The 17,045-nt window shown below is 29.0% G+C and overlaps 2 protein-coding genes across 2 annotated transcripts; both read right to left on the bottom strand.

Annotated features, from left to right (window-relative positions):
* Positions 1 to 7,348: 7,348 nt before the first annotated feature.
* LOC124826951 (uncharacterized) lies at positions 7,349 to 9,298 on the bottom strand. Its single transcript, XM_047299925.2, has one exon. It carries the CDS (start codon positions 9,235 to 9,237, stop codon positions 7,555 to 7,557), a length of 1,683 nt encoding a protein of 560 aa, XP_047155881.2. The 5' UTR covers positions 9,238 to 9,298; the 3' UTR covers positions 7,349 to 7,554.
* A 6,323-nt stretch (positions 9,299 to 15,621) lies between these two features.
* LOC148194542 (histidine-containing phosphotransfer protein 1-like) lies at positions 15,622 to 17,045 on the bottom strand. Its single transcript, XM_088095701.1, has 6 exons — positions 16,845 to 17,045; positions 16,605 to 16,735; positions 16,417 to 16,485; positions 16,088 to 16,159; positions 15,926 to 15,998; positions 15,622 to 15,843 (listed from the first exon to the last, which is right to left on the bottom strand). Exons 1-6 carry the CDS (start codon positions 16,905 to 16,907, stop codon positions 15,811 to 15,813), a joined length of 441 nt encoding a protein of 146 aa, XP_087951827.1. The 5' UTR covers positions 16,908 to 17,045; the 3' UTR covers positions 15,622 to 15,810.

Raw genomic sequence — 17,045 nt, 5'->3', positions numbered from 1 at the left:
TAAAATTTCTTGTTATATCAGCACATAAACATGTTTGAGAGTTAAATGTTGATTGATAATTTTTAAAACTATATTAGACAATATATCCACGTTATCCAACAGACTATCAATTATTCTGAATATATGATATTTTTATTTTTGAAGATTTTAAAAGTTTTTATTAGTCTTAGATTTAATGAATTTCCTTCATTTTAATCTCTTTACATTTTTTTTTAATTTCTAATTGTTGTTTCTCGCTAAAAGGAAGCACTAAGGTAAAAATTATAAGATGGAGTAAAGACATTATTTTGAAACTCCATAAATTAAAATTTTACATATGGATTTTTCACCTAAATAGTTTAGTAGGAGTAAAATTTCTCCTAGTTGTTTGGATTTTTTTTTTTTAAATCTAAATAGCACAATTTAACTTAGCAGTTGACTTTCAATTTTTTTGTTTCTTAATTAAAAATTAAGAAAAGAAAATTTTATAGTTTTGAGTTTCAAACAAATAATAGTTAAAAATTTGGTTTTCCTTTCGTGGCTTTATTATGTACAGAGCAGGCAGCATTAGAGTATCGCCAGAGGCACTCGTGCAGTCCCAATAATTATAATTTTTCGTATTCTTTGTCTTTCAAAATATCTTCTTTTTAGTTTATGTGTCTATATATACAGAAACAAAATAAATATAATGCGACTAACTGAAATAAATTATATATATAGAGATTGTTTGATTGAGATAGCTAAGTTCAAAATCAAAAACAATTGGATTTTGTTTTCGACACAAGCTAAATTCAAAATCAAAATTCCAAAACATTACATCTAACAACCTTCTACTGCATAATAATAAGGATGAAATTATCAAGACATCAACGAAGGATCAAGACATCAACGTCTTCTAGCAAAAATAGAAGAGAACACAATCAACATCTTCTTACGTTTGAATGCCTCCACCATAGAAACAACTTTCTTCTCCAACATTTCCACCTTCTTCTCTTCATCATACAGCATCTTCAAGTTTTCATTCTCATCTTTCTCTTTCTCTACAACACTTTTATAACTTTCAATTTCTGAAAACAAAAGCCTCTTTTCCTCTTAAAACTTCTCGTTAATCTCCTCCAATATGTTGGCAAGGGCAATTGAAGTGACTGTGTTCTTTGTGTGTTGGGTCACAAGCATTTCACAGTACGAGCGGTGCAACTCCTCACATTGGGTGCCAAAATCTTCAATGCACTTTAGAATCTTCCATAGATAAATTGTCACATGAGCTAGTGTCGCAATCGGGATCACGATAGGGAGACTCGCGAAACATTTAAAAATAATGAGTTTGAAAATTAAAGTTTGGAGTTACCGCCATAGTTTATTCTGAAAAATTACGAAAAAAATCATAAAATAAAGACACGGTCTACGAAACAAAAAATTATGGATTCGGGAGTCGGTTACGCGTAGGGAAGGTATTAGCACCCTACAACGTCTGCCATAAGACAGTACCTTTAATCAAATGTGCAAAGTTGATGTGGTTTTCAAAATGATTATTTTAGGATTGACCTTTTTCATGTGAGAAATCAAGGGTACGTAGTTCTTTAAAAAATATGTTTGGAGAAATCAAGGGTTCCGAGAGAGGGACAACGACAGTGAAGAGGACTCGAGAGAGGGACAGCGAGAGCGAAGAGGGCTCGAGAGAGGGACAACGAGAGCGAAGAGGACTCGAGAGAGGGACAAGGAGAGCGAAGAGGGCTCGAGAGAGAGATGTGAAATCGCGAGGGTTCGAGAGAGATCAAATAGGGTCCGAGGGAGAGATCAAATAGTGTTCTAAGGGAGAGAGAAAAGCTCGAGGGTTTTGAGAAGAATAAACTTCGAGGTTCCCTTCAGGTTCATTCTAATCCGAACCTACTTCATTTTTTTTAAGTAAATTATTTTCCCAATCAGTATGTAACATTGGTGGTTAACACGTCAATATAGTTACGTACGGATAATTAATTATATACGGATTTCATCCTTAGATAACTTTCTCGCCACCACGCGCTAAAATTACATACGATTTTTATATAAAATTTGTCGTATGTAAAAATCCGTATATAATATTCGTATATAATTTTTTTTTCAAAATTCGTATGTAATATCCGTATGTAATATGTATATTATATACATTAACTCTATAAATGAATTAAATAAATTTACTTAAAAAAAATCTTTTCAGGAATAGGCTACGATTTTCTCACAAACATATCTTCTGGCATATCTCTTCTCAAAACAACTTATAATGATGAAGATCTGCGACAATACTCGGTGTCCAATTGGTTTCTTAGAGACGAACAACGTCTCCAAATGATCATATATGCGAGAAAGTTGCAAGGAAAATCTTCTTTTACAAATGGATAATTGTATTTATTTGTAATTTGCACTTCTATTTAGAAATTATTGGTGGATGGTTTTACTGTTAATTTACTTTTCAATGTTCTCATTGAAAATATTCTTTGAAATTATTCTACTTATTCATTATTGATGTAAATCTTTTATATTCATAAAAAATATTTAAATGAAAATTCATAACTTTCCAATGCAATCTAAAATAAAGAAATAGATAACATTAAATTATTGTAATATATCAAATTTAAGCTAATAGGACTTTGTAGGCATGTCAGCATGTGTTTTTTAATAAAAAAAATAAGGTTTCTTACAATTTTCAATTCAACTATGTTGTATTTCATTAATATTTTAAGTCTATGCATGGTATTTGCAAGTTTATAAACAGTTATCTCGTAAATTTGTTATGTTTGATTTAAATTAAATTAATTTTTGGTATTTGTTATGAGTACCAAGTATACATTAAATTTAGAAATATTTCAAATTTCAAATTATTAACTTAAATAGAGTAATTGATTATTTATATGCAAAATTAAATATGTTAAATAATTCAAATTTTAATCTAAAATTTACGAAATAAAAATATTTAATTTTAAATATCTAATAGAGCTTTAAAAAGAGAAAGAACAAAGACTTAGGGTAGAGATGGAGAGACAATATAATAAACACTTAGAAAGATAAAAAGGTGAGAAAGAAAAGATAGCATTAAAATTTATGAGCTATTTGTATTTTTTTAAGTTTACAATATAAAGTAATAAAATTACTTTCATAATTTAAAATTTTAATTTCTTTGAAAAAAAATCTACTTAACCAATACTCTCATTATAAAGTATTTTAAGTTAAGAAAATTATTCTTTTAAAACTCATTATAAAAAAGAGTAAATAAGAATCAAAATTCATAATTATTTATACACTTAATTCAAAGTAAAAAATACATTTAATTACTGCTTAATTTTTATAATTATAATTATTCTCTTTTCATATTTCTGTATCAATTATCTTTTAAATTATAATATTGATACCAATAATCATTTTGAAATTTAAGAAACCATGGATAACATGGTTAAAAAATAACAATGGTTACTATTTGAACCAATCAATATGCTTCTTTTTATATCAATTTAATACAAAGATCTTGTGGATAGAATTAAAATAATATATATATATGGAGGAGAAATTAAGTGAAATAAAATATAATAAAAAAAGTTAATAGAAAAGATTAATGTTGAAAATAAGTGAAAGAAATAATATTAAAAGTTGGTGGAGAAAGTAGGTGAAATAAAATATAGTAAATAGTAAAAGTTAATGTAAAAAATAAGTTAAAGAAATAATGTAAAAAGTTGGTGGAGAAAATAGGTGAAATAAAATATAGGAAATAGTAAAAATTAATATGAAAAATAAATGAATGAAATAATATAAAAAATGGGTGGAAAAAGTAAGTGAAATAAAATATAGTAAACAGTAAAAGTTAATGTGAAAAATAAGTGAAAGAAATAATATAAAAGGTGGGAGGAGAAATGAGATGAAATAAAATATAATGAAAAAAAGTAAGTGGAAAAATTAGAAAAGTTAGGAGAAAAGAATAAAAATAAAAATAAAAAGTAAATACATGAAAAATGTAATAGTAAATGAAAAATATAGGTGACGTGGATGGTGATGTGGAGAGTGAATGTGATAAGAAAAAATAGTGGTGAGGAAGTAAAAAAGTATGAGATTATTTTGAACCATTGGGCTAAGGGTTAAAAATTTAATTTGGGGGTGCACACAGTAAAACAAATAATATTTTTATTTTTTTGTTTTTTTTTATTTATTTTTGTGATAAATTTTATTTATTCGGACAAAATTGGGTGTTAACAACTAACATGTTTGTGTTTGGGTTACGCTGAATGTGATATTTTCTTTTATAGAGAGGTAAGGGATAAATAAAAATTAATTAATTGTGGTGTTACAAAGAAATTGTTAATTAATTTGTCACTGTAGGATTTGGTGTTAGAAAGGATAAATAAAAATTAATTAATTTTTATTTAAAATTTAACATCGTTAATTGATTTGAATTAGTTATCTAAATTTTGCAATATTTAATTTTTGCTCTTTTTTATAATTTTTTTGTTATTTTTATTTGTTTCTTATGTATGTGTTTTTTTATTTGAAATTTTATGTTAAATTTTTTGAAACTTTTATGTTATATTTATTTGATATTTTTTAATTTTGTAATTCTTTTGATTTGTTTTTAAGTTTTGTTTTGTTTTATTTGAATTTTTTGTTTTTTTATTTTGATTTGTTATTTAAAAACAAAAAACAATATAATAAAAATAACCTCTTTTAGAGCATATTCCACTCACCTTTATATTATCACCATAACTTGTCTTATAGTTTTGGCCTAAGTTAATTAAATGGTTAAATATGTTTTTAGTCCCTAAACTATCAAGCGAATTTGTTTTTAGTCCCTCTTTCAAATTAATCTACATTTTGGCCTTCTCCTTAAGGAAACCATAATTTTTCTTCCTGTAAAACTAACGGCGTTAAAAAAGCGTTGACCTGGCTGACGGTGTGGAGTGCCACATCATTTTTTTTCTGACATCAATCCTCCCAGATTTCCTCATATGCTTCTGTATAACAACCACGTCATACGATCATCGCACAAATATGATTTTCCAGCACATACATAAACAAGTAAGGGTTAGCTATCATGCAACATGCTATTAAAAATGATGCATGATACTACTATTACATATAACTCATATTCATGTAATATGCACACGATTATACTAGACTCTTATTATCCAAATAGAACATTGATGGAAGTCACGGGTGATTGTGCACTTGTGGTGACCTTCACTCCCCATACAAAAATCATGGCCAAATACACTCCACCTTGTCATCACAAGGTTAGTTCATTAACACCTATGTCCAAAATCGGCATATAGACTAGGACCTCCTGCCCCTCTCACCATATAATTCATCCTTCTCTAATTGAGATTGGAGAGTTATTAAAGTATTAGGATGACCTTCCCAACGCGACCCTCAACATCAACGGTTACACTAATAAAATGTCACTATAGAGTCTCTCCACGAGACTCATCACATGTTCATATTCATATCCAACATAATGAATTCATCACATATTTTATATCAATTGAGTATAATTTAACAGTATATAATTTGTTCAATAGGATTTAAGTTAAAAACTTGTCGAGTTGACTTCCAAGAAAGATAGGTGCGTCACAATGGACAAAGTAAGTACCAAGTTTTTCCTTAGCCAAATTGTTCCTCAACTAGTTTTTAACAAATTTCTTATTCACAGATTCAAAATAACAACATAGTTTTATATTAACAGTACTAACACATAAATTCAAGCCTGAACAGTTGAATAACTAATACATAGACATACACAATAATTTAAGACATGAATAGTCATAAAATAATATTAAATTATTAACATAAAAGCCTAGAAAGAAAGGTTAGCTCCCTTACATCTTTTCCAGAATCATCCTCTAAATTCTTACTTCAAATTCTTCCTAAATTTTATTTCTCACTACATTTCTCTACTTCTTCTGGGTGCAATTCAGCCTCCCCTGCTTGTTATTTATAGGCCAAAATTTTGACACTAAGTTTTTTTTTACTATTCATTTTTTTAATATTATTTTATTAAAAATATTATTTTAATCCAAAACTTATCTGATCGTTATATGCACCACTGTGGATGGCTTATCCCTTTGTCACTATTCACTTTTTTTTACTATTCATTTTTTTTATTATTATTTTTTATTTTATATTTTAAAAACTTCTAAAATTGGTTCTCAAAATTTTGAACCCTTAATTCTCTATCATAATTTTTTTTAAGTTTTCTTACAATAATTTTCTTATTAATTATATTTTCTATCCATAAGAAAATTATTACTACCAATATTAATATTAATAAAAATTACTATTATGTATTATTGTAGATATTTTTCATGGGTCTTACACAATGTCATTTCATACAATTTCTAGTTTATTCCATTTCTAAGCGCCTTCAAACACAAAAGTCCAACCATGTAATTAATTGTAAATTTATCTTTCTTTTAAATTTATCTTTCTTGCACATGCTTGTAAATGGATGTGAGTCTAAACGAGTTGTTAATCACACAATTCTGTAGTATTACGAGTTTCGGAAAAACGAGGAAAAACGATAACTGATCTTATCATGATTTATTACTTGAAACGATTCGGTATGCTTGCCAAACCAATCAACAAACACGTAACAAAAAAAATTGTTTTAAATGGACCTTCCATCTTATACCCAAACAAAAATTAATATTTATAAACTTTGAAACATTTTATATTTTAATTTTTGTTGCATGTAGCATTATTTATTTCATGACGTAGGTCATGGAGAAGATGACACTTACCTTACTACACTTAAAAAAATTATATCATAATTTTCCATTAATTTTTAACTTAGTAAGGAGTAATTTTCATTAAAAAATGTATAAATTTAAAAAATAATAAAAGTATTTCAATTTAAATTAATGAAATTGTAAAAATATAAATATAATAATTAAAATATTTATAAATATAATATTTTTTTTATCAATAACTACTAAAAAATTAAAAACTTATAAAAATATCTTCTATAAAGAATACTATTTAACTATAACATTTCTTTAATAATCGTGTATTTATATTAAAAATAAAATTTAAAATTATAAAAATATGAAACTGAATATTGACTTATAGTATTTTTATTATAAATTTTATTTGTACATTAATATTATATAAACATTTTTTACTTTAATAATCGTATTTACTTTAATATCATAAATTATTCTTACATGTCATTAAAAAACTTAATTACAGTTCCCAAAATGTTTTGAAAATATAATATCTTACTTATGGTTAAAATTATATGAAAACACAATTAAAAAAAACAAATATATATAATTTGTGATTTTATATTTTTAAGTAACACACATAATTACAAAAAACAGATGTTAAGAAATGATATAAATCCCAAAAAAACACATGCAGAAATTAACAAAATATATTGCTTAGTTACTCTGAAATACTAAACCATTTCTCCTGCCAAAAACATTATAACAAACAACATATTGTTCTATATAATAAGGATAAAATTTTATAAAGATCAAGACATTCATATTCGGCTAAACCATCTTGATCATATTACAAGTAAGATATAAAGTTATTCATCTAAGTTAATAGGATAATGATTCAACGTCCTCTAGCAACATAAGCAACCAAAGCAGCAGCAAAAATTGTAGTTGCAGAAGATAACACAGTCCATATGTTCTTACTTTTGTGAGCATCCACCACAGACTTGTTCAATGAAACCACCTTCTGCTTCATTTCATCCAGCATCTCCTCTTTGCTTTCAAATGCCTTCTTTATTTTTTCCACTTCTTCAACAGCTATTTCTTCCATTTCTTCAACATTCTTACCATTTCGGATCACCTCCTCTTCAATATCCTTCTGTTGAGACACAAGTGTAGCCGTATGCTGCAACAGTGCAAGGGCTTTGTTCCAATTTTTGCACCAAACATCAATCTTAGCGCTCACATCCTCAACTTCCTTTCTTGCCTCCAAAAGCTTACTCTGCAATGCCTCATTTTCCTTTCTCAAAACACTCACATTGCCCTCCAGCTTCTTTTCATTCTCACCCAGCTTATCTCTATCACTTCTCATTTGTCCCATATCAGCATCTCTCTTCACAACCGTTTCCTGCAATTTTGCAGTTAGCAGCTCTAATTTCTCCATTTTCTTCTTTTCCTCCTCAAACTCTTTCTTCATCTTTTCCTTCTCAACTTCCACCTCTTTCACAGCACTTCTATAAGTGTCAACTTCTGAAAGCAACTGCAAGTTTTCCTTTTCAAACTTCATGTAAGACTCTTCCAATTCTTTGATTTTGACTCTCAAACCAACAATTTCACTTTCTAGATTAACCTTCACCTCCTCTATTTCACCTTTGACTCTAAGAGCTTCATCAACCTCATGCTGCTTATCACCCAAATCCTTCATAGCCACATTCAAACTCTTACGAACACCAACATTCTCCTCCGTCAACGTCTCAACAACCTTTTCTATCTTCTTCTTCTCCTCGATCAAGGAACTGATCTCCCTCGTCATCTCCTCCGCCCTCTGCGTCGCAAGACCAAGTTTCTCGTCCGCACTGTCAAGCCTGACACGCACGGACTCCTCTTGCATCTTCAAAGACTCGTTGACTCGTGTCAACTCCTCTTCAAGATTACCTATTTTCTGCTTCTGACTTTTGCTTAGCTTCACAAACTCATCCTTCCCTCTTCTCAACCCTTCAATCTCTTCCTTCAACGTTTCAACAGCCTCAAACGATTCTCGAGAGCTCTTCAGGGCCGAATCTCGCTCCATTTTCAACTCCGAGACGTCTCTCTGTTTCTGCAACAACATATTTTCACCTTCCAACCTAAGCTTCTCCGCTTCTTCTCGAAGCTTCCCCTCCCTCTTTACACTCTCCTCAAACAGCTTCGTCTCGTTCTGGAACCGCACAGCGAGGCTTTCCCGTTCACGATGGAGACGTTCAACCTCGCGATTCTTCTCTCCAAGGAGTGTGCCAAATAAGAGATTCATCTCCTTGACGTGGCTGTCCACGACAACCGAAGTGACTACCTTCTCTAAGTCGAAGGCAGCGACTATGTCGTTGTTGGAGATGGCGGAGCAGTGTAGCTCCGACTGGAGGGAGTCAATCTGTTGGCGGCGCTCAGCGGTCTCCTTAAGAAGTTTGGCATTGAGGTTTCTGAGGCTCTGAATCTGTTGAAGATAGGAATCATCGGTCAGGGTAGCCATTGATATGGTTTGTGTTTCGTTTTGGGAGTGCTTGGGTTCTTGAGAATTGGCTGAATGAGACATTTTCTTTTTGGCCATACTGAGAGGTTGAAGAAAAGGGGTTATCTAGGGTTTTTGTCTCGTTATCTTGTTACGGCAGAGGATGTGGTGTTAGGAAGGATATATATAGTGTGGTTTGAAACAATACCACAGAATAGGATGTAGAGGGATAGGTCTCTGTTTGTCTCTTCGCTTTTCGAATTCAAATTTTGGGCCCCCAATCATCTCTTCATTTTTCAGACTCCAAACGCTTCTATCCCTTCGCTCCCCACGCTTTTCTTTTCACAAAAAGTTCAATTTATTACAAAAATAATAACTAATTTCTTTATATGTATATATTTGTTATGGTGTATAAATAAATATTGTAATGTAAAAAATCTAAGTACACTATTTTATTAAACTGCAGTTGAAAAGAAATATTATTATTTTTTAAATACATGTCATTGAGAAGCAAACCTACTCCGTATTAATTAGCAACTAATCAATTGATTTGACAATTGTGATAATCATAATACGTCCAATATCAAAGTTTTGGGATTTGGAAAGGACTTGAGTGATGAATAAACACAGAAGTTAGAGATGGTAAACATTGATCGATTATTAATATTAGGATAAATTTGAACTCTGAAAACCATTATATTATTAGATAAAAAAATTATTGTATTCATTGAATTTATATTAAAGGTCTTTAAATATCATATAGAAAGGTCTTGATTGAGTCATGCTATATTTTAGAAATAAATATTACTCTTTCCATTTTTTAATGAATAAACATGATTAGCTTTAACACAATATTTATAATTTTTATTTTTATATATATTACGATGTATGTAAAGTTATTAAAAGTAAATATATAAATAATAAAAGAGTAACTGATAGTATCTTAAACTTTAAAAATCACAGTTAAATATAAATGAAAAATTTCAAAAGTTTAACGTTTAATAAATAAATAGAACGATATATAAGATTTTAAAATATATTTAAAATCTCACTTATTGCAATAAATGTTTTTTAATAATCAAACTTGTTCATATTGAGCTGGTCAATAGAAGAGTCTATGAGTCTCCAACTATCACCTTTAACAAATCCTATTTCTCCTCCAACTTCTGAGTTATATATCTAAACTAATTTAGAATTTGGTTTATCATAATCTGAATTTTAAACAATATACACATGTTTTTGCGCATACTTAAAATAATAAGAAATAAGAATAAAAATAGTTGAGGTATAATAAGAAATATTGGAAAATTCCTGACTAATACCAACGCAAGCACGTGGATTCGTATTTTCAAGACACTTTCACCGTGTTTATCTATTGAATTATTGTTATTATAAAAATCTTAATGTGATAAATAAAATAATTATTTTTCTTACAACGAAAAATTTGACATGAACTAGAAAATACTATAATTATTTGTTTCTAATAAAATTGTAACATCCTAAATTTCTCTTTTCTTTTTCTTCTCTTAACAAATATCTTCTCTTTTTTTAAGGTCTTTTATATCTAGTTTATTTTTTAAATCATACTTGATTGTAGGTTGGCGGTTTAAGGATCAATTTTAGTTAATTAGATTTTTAAATAGATTAAGTTCCTATTTACTTAGAGATTTGTTATTTATTTATTTTATAATTTTGTCATTAATTTTGGTGAAGATCAGTTGAAAAAATAGATTATCTTAACTTGTTTAAACTCATACTTAAATTTAACTGTTTTTATATTTTGCTTTAGGTTTTTAGATTTTGAGTAAGTATGTGTTTGAATTAGAACTTTCTTTACAATAAAAAAATATAAATAAGGAAACTATTTATGTTTTTGATAGATGTTAAGATAGATGATATTGATGTGAATGTAACTTGGTGACAAAGTTTTGGTTTCTATACTAGGATGATGTTTTGTTTAAATTGATTGTTTTTTAATTTTGGATTAATAAATACTTATTTTAGAATATTTTGAATTGAATATTCATGTTGATAAGTTTATTTGGTGAACTGTTATTTTTTAGTTGTTAAATTGCATTAATTTAAGGGTGTTGTGAACTAAAAATATAATAATGGGTAATGTTTAATTGAAATGAGTAAAGGATATTGTTTGAGTAAATTTTGAATCGTTGATATTTTGAATTGTTTGAAATTATATTTGGTAAAGTGGATTTGAATAAACATTTGAATTTTTTTTTTTGTTGGTACAAGAGTTTAGTTTTCTTATATTTTCACTCAAATAAAAATAGAATAGAACATAAATCCAAAAACCTTACTGTTAGCTTATTTTTACTGAGCGATAATAGAGTTTAAAATCAATCTTATTTTAAATTCAATTTTTGCTTTAGTGAAAAAATCATCATTTAAATAAGTTTATTTTTGTTTGTTTAAGTTAATCATGTTGTATGGAATTGATTATTGAGAATGACGAAACTTCTATGAATTTGTAGTTAGATAGTTGAAATGATATACGAATTGTTTATTGATTTATGTATTAAGCATTGAGAATTATATCAATTTGTAGTTACATAAATCTCTTCTTACTTCTAATGATCCAGTTATACAAGATAAAATATTAAGTAATGACAAAATAAAGTGTGATATTGATTATAATAAATTTACCATAATTGATTATTCTTTAATTTACTTGTAAATTAAGTTTTGAATTAGATTATATGTTAATATGTAAATACTTAATCTTTCAAGATGTGTCATATGATATTTATATTGTTAAATACCCTTGATAAATAGATAATGTATAACCTATATTATTGGTTTAAGATTTTATTTGAATGAGATTGAATTGTTTTTATTTGTTAATTAAATGTCTCTTTTTATATATAATTTCTTATGATAAAAAAATTGTTTTAATAACTTATCCTCATATATATATATATATATATATATATATATATATATATATATATATATATATATATATATATATATATATATATTTATTGTGACTTGCAATGATTTTATTATATACACTTGAAAATAAATATTTTATTTGAACTTATTTCTTGTAAATATTTTAATTTATGTATATTTCTTTCAGCTTTATAGGATGTATTTTTAAATATTATATATTTTATATAGGTCCTCTACCAAATCATTTTACATGCTTTGTTACATTTTACGAAGTTGTGACTAAAATAGTTGTGTAATTTACTATTTTACTATTTCTATCCGATGAAACACAATAAGAAAAACACAAGTATACGTATAAATTACTTAAGATTATAATACATGTTAAGAATATAACTGATAAAAACGTAATTAATTGATATTAAACTTGGCATAGGTAAGTAGAAATCCAAGAAGACTAAAAATAAAAAATATGAAGAAACTAAGAAATTACAACTGAAATTTCCATTAACGCTCTGTTCACATGAAGAATTACCCTGTTCAAAAGGAAATGCGAGCGTTGATTAAAATGTGTTCGTTTGAATAAATTTGCGAAGAATAATTTAAACGGATTTGCGAGATATGTTATATTTTTATCACCCGCGAGAATTTGAGAGGATTTTGTTTAAAAAGTCAACTTTACCCTCGAGTTATTCTAAAATACCACAGTGAAAAACATGCATGCAGTTATTCGATTATATGTAAACCGTATTCGGTTACGGTTACACTCACATATATAAAAAAACTTGTATTCGATTCCCAATTTTATGTCTGTATTCGCTGACTTCTTCATTGATCTAAAACAACACAGCCAACAAATAAAACAAAGCACAAACAATACGTTCCGAAACCAGAAACAGATAATCAAACATAAAAGCAATCACATTTAGCACGTGCAATTCGGAGGCTCCAAAAGCAGAGTCACATTTCCAACGTCACATAAAAACCTCAAAAAAAGACGAGGGAAGATCCGTAATCCACGATATTGAAAAAACAAAAAAAGAGGAAGAAGGAAAGCGGGTGGGATATTGAAGAATTGGTACCTTTTCCAGCTCGTCTTGGATCTCTTGCAACTTCTCAATTGAAAGGACAAGTTCTCTGTCGATTTCGTCGAGGTTCTCCCCCTACTCGGGTCCTGTCAGCCACCATCTTTCTTCCTTATTTTGTTCTGGACGGCCCCTGAGGGTTCTTGCGTAGCTGGTTTGTAAAACCCTAGCACGGTTTAGGCAGAGCACGATTTTGTACATTTTTAAAATTAATTTTAATAATTAATGTTAATTTTTTACTTTTTATAAACATTCTTTCAATTAAATATAACTAGGGACATTTTGGTAATCTTTAATTTCTACCATTTAAACAAATTTTTTAAATTTGTCACATCAATCAAATCCTACACTAATTCTTACAAACTTTACTTCCAAATCTACTCTCAATTACTTTCAAATCCACTCAAACAAACAACAAAAAATTTACCCTCACTCTCCCCCAAATCATCTCTCACAAATCCTCCCATGTGAACAAGGCCTAAAAGAGATGCTAATGTAATACCAGGAAGTGTTTATGAATAGATTTTGTTAAAATTATTAATAGTGTTGTAAAAGTGGATTAGAACCCGCGAGTCAATTCGGCTTATCACGGGTTCAGACCAAGTTGGATTTGAAAAAAATGAAATTTTTTATATGGGACAAGTTTCAATCTGGTTTACTTAGAACTCGGTTCATCCGGATTGAACCCGTGCTGAGTCAAGTTATCCATGTTGACTCACCAACCCACATAGTTTAATTTAATTATTTATTATTTTATGTTTCAATATTATTAGTTAACATATGTATTATATTATAAATGAAAATAAAGAAATAGATGTTTCAAGAGAGTAAAATATTATAAATTTATCCATTCAAGACTCTAATCTTATAAATCAATAAGTGACACAAAAATTACCAATATTATAAACTTATTTATTCGTTTTTTGGGTTTGCTTTTGGATTACGTTTGAGTTGTATGTTAATTTTTTTTATTTTAAATTGTTATTTTAGAGTGAAATTATTTAAATTTGAATTACAAAAGAAATGTAATTTTTTTTATTTTAAAAAAACTTGTAATTAGGTAAGCCAACACGTTTAACACGCCAACCCATGGTAGGTCGAGTCAGATTCAAATTTTTTCGACTTATTAATAAATAAGTTGAATTAAATTGACTCACTAAATGACCAACCGTGGTGAGTCGAATTGAATTAGACCGAATGACCCGTTTTATTGTGAATAAAATAAATTAAGTCAGATTGAATTTGTATTATTTTTTAATAACACGAGTTAATATAATTAACAATTTAGTGTAAATAAATCAATACTCATAAATAAAAATGATTTTACGATTTATTTATAATTGCATTATGATAAAAATTTTTAACTATCATATTATGGACTCTCCTTATTGTTTTAGATACATGCATACACATACCTTATCGAAGAGATGTAATATGAAGAAAAGTAAAACATAGATAAAATTATTGATTAGTGAACTTAAACTTAATTTAACCTTACCAAATCAATTTGTAAAGTTAAATTTGGACCTACTTATCCATCTTAAATTTATCTATTTTAAATTGACCTATATCAATGTAGAATTTCTAATAATAACTCCAAACAGAAACAACCCAGCTGGAAACTAATAGTCAAAATAACTTTGCAAGTAGATAAGACCAAAACTTGTCATACCAACGTTTTGGATCTTTCCCATAACACCATTTTAATCTTTATAGATTCCTTATCAGAAGAACACTACCAACTTCTAAACTACTATTATTTTCTTAAACTACAAAATTGAACTTGATGATATGCTGTGAAAATCTGACTATATACATGGAATAGTTTCATATCGTTTAGATAAGTGTGTGGTATAAAAAATGTTTGATATTTATTAATAAAGATGGTCTTCGGTGACTGAGGAGAAAAAAAAAATGGCGAGCTACTCTGTCATGAGTGATTATTACAGCTATCTTGGCTTGGTTTTGGATCTTGTCTGCAAATGACGTGCTGACCAGGAGACATCTCACGTATCTGAAACAAGTTGACCTTCTAAAATACACCAATGCATTCAATGTACCTCATTTCAGACCAAACAACATTGAATAATCCTAACTACAAATTTTCCTCACAACACATCAACACCAACCACCACCTTCCATTCCTTCTAAACAACAAATTCTTACATACTCCGATAATGGAAAACACTGCAAAACTATTCCAACTGTCAGTATCATTCTATTTAAAATATTCTCAATTCATTCTGATTGTTACTCTCAATTTACTCTAGGATTTCTCAGTTCATTGCTGACAAATTTGTGACTGTCGAAAAACATGCTTGCTATATATCGATTCTAAAAGCAGGTGCATGGCCAGTGCTAGTGGAACGTAAATGAATGTAGTTTTGCAATCTGTGTTTGAGGGATTCACATTATGAGAACTCGTTTGCCCCTGCATTAGGATGTGCATATTATAGATGACATTTCGTTGGCAAAAATTTTGGACTAAATATAGGTCAACTCTTGCTCAAATGATAAATTTCAAGACCATGATCCACTTGACAAAATCATACACAAAGTGAAAAATACAACATAGAAGTGGGTCTGTTTGGTTTGCAGATTAGACATGGTTGTTCTGAGTGTTATTTCCAAATTCTAGTTGCAGCAAACCATTCTGCTTCGTGTCACACTACCCACAAACCTATCCACCAGCAGCCAAAATCTGTTGCTCCATCTACAATCACACAAGTCAAAAGATAAAAACTAAAAATTTTAAGGCTTCTCAGGATTTTATAGAAAGCACCATATGCCCTTACCCTGAGGAGAGTTTCAAGCTTGTTTTTCACCAAGGAGTACTCATGTGTCACTTGTTGCAAGTTTTTAAGACACCTGAACACCAAGATTTTATTTCATATTAACATATGAAGATTTTAACACACACCATATTAGTGAAGTGTGTTTTGATATGGAAACCTTACCCTTCAACATTTTGCTCCTCGCAAGAGTTTCGGAAGGAAATGCAGACTCTGTGAACTCTCTGTGCTCCAATGCTACATTTCCAATAACTTGATCAAATTTAAGATACTTGTATAAACACCAAATAGTGAGGTAAGACAAATGGACGTGTATTGGCAAAAACAAAGATGAGGGTCATGCCACTATGCTACATGTTACTGGCAAAAACAAAACAACTGAACTGAGACTAAAAATGTTGTATTTCTAGTGACAGAAGGTGGATACAACTTCCACCGACTTAAGAAAACAAAGACAACATTACCAACATGGTTTGTTTTGAGGAAAATTCTACCTGGAGCTGCTACCCTTCAACTGATGAACATGAGCATCCAACTTTTTAAAATCAATGCTAGGTTGGCCTCTGTTAGAGCCAAATGAATCAACATTATTCAAGAGTAGAGACAGGAAAGAGGTTCCCAAAGAGACATGATTCCTTGGTCTAAAGATGTATAATAAAACAGGATATTGCAGTGCCCTTACAGTGTTTTCGAGAGCTCGTTAAGAAGCCTCTCGGCGTCTTCAAAAAAGAGAGTGACCACTTCAACCACAAAATCTGGGTTACTTTCATCTTGAAGTTGCTGAAGCTGGTTAAATTGTTCATCTAAAAAACCCTTTTTGAAGAAAACAAAGACACCCCGGAGATAACAAAGTAAACCAGAAATCAGATAAACCAGTAAACATAACTCGTGAACCTTTCTTTTAAAGCATATACTGAGTTACCTCATGAAATAGAGAAGCAGTGTAATCAACGAGGTTCTTCTGCAGCTGAACTAGACCGTCCATTGTTAGTCTCAAGCTCTAACCACTCACTCAATATTTTAGCTACTCATTTCTTCTGCTGCCTAGTTTATATATAGTGTGGTTTTTATTTTATACATGAGATGAGACAACTATCATGTGTGTTTTATATAATAATAATAA

This window comes from Vigna umbellata, chromosome 8, assembly GCF_029865625.1.
Source record: "Vigna umbellata cultivar VRB3 chromosome 8, Vumbellata_1.0, whole genome shotgun sequence".
NCBI lineage: Eukaryota > Viridiplantae > Streptophyta > Magnoliopsida > Fabales > Fabaceae > Vigna > Vigna umbellata.
This window is presented reverse-complemented; position numbering and strand designations above follow the sequence as displayed.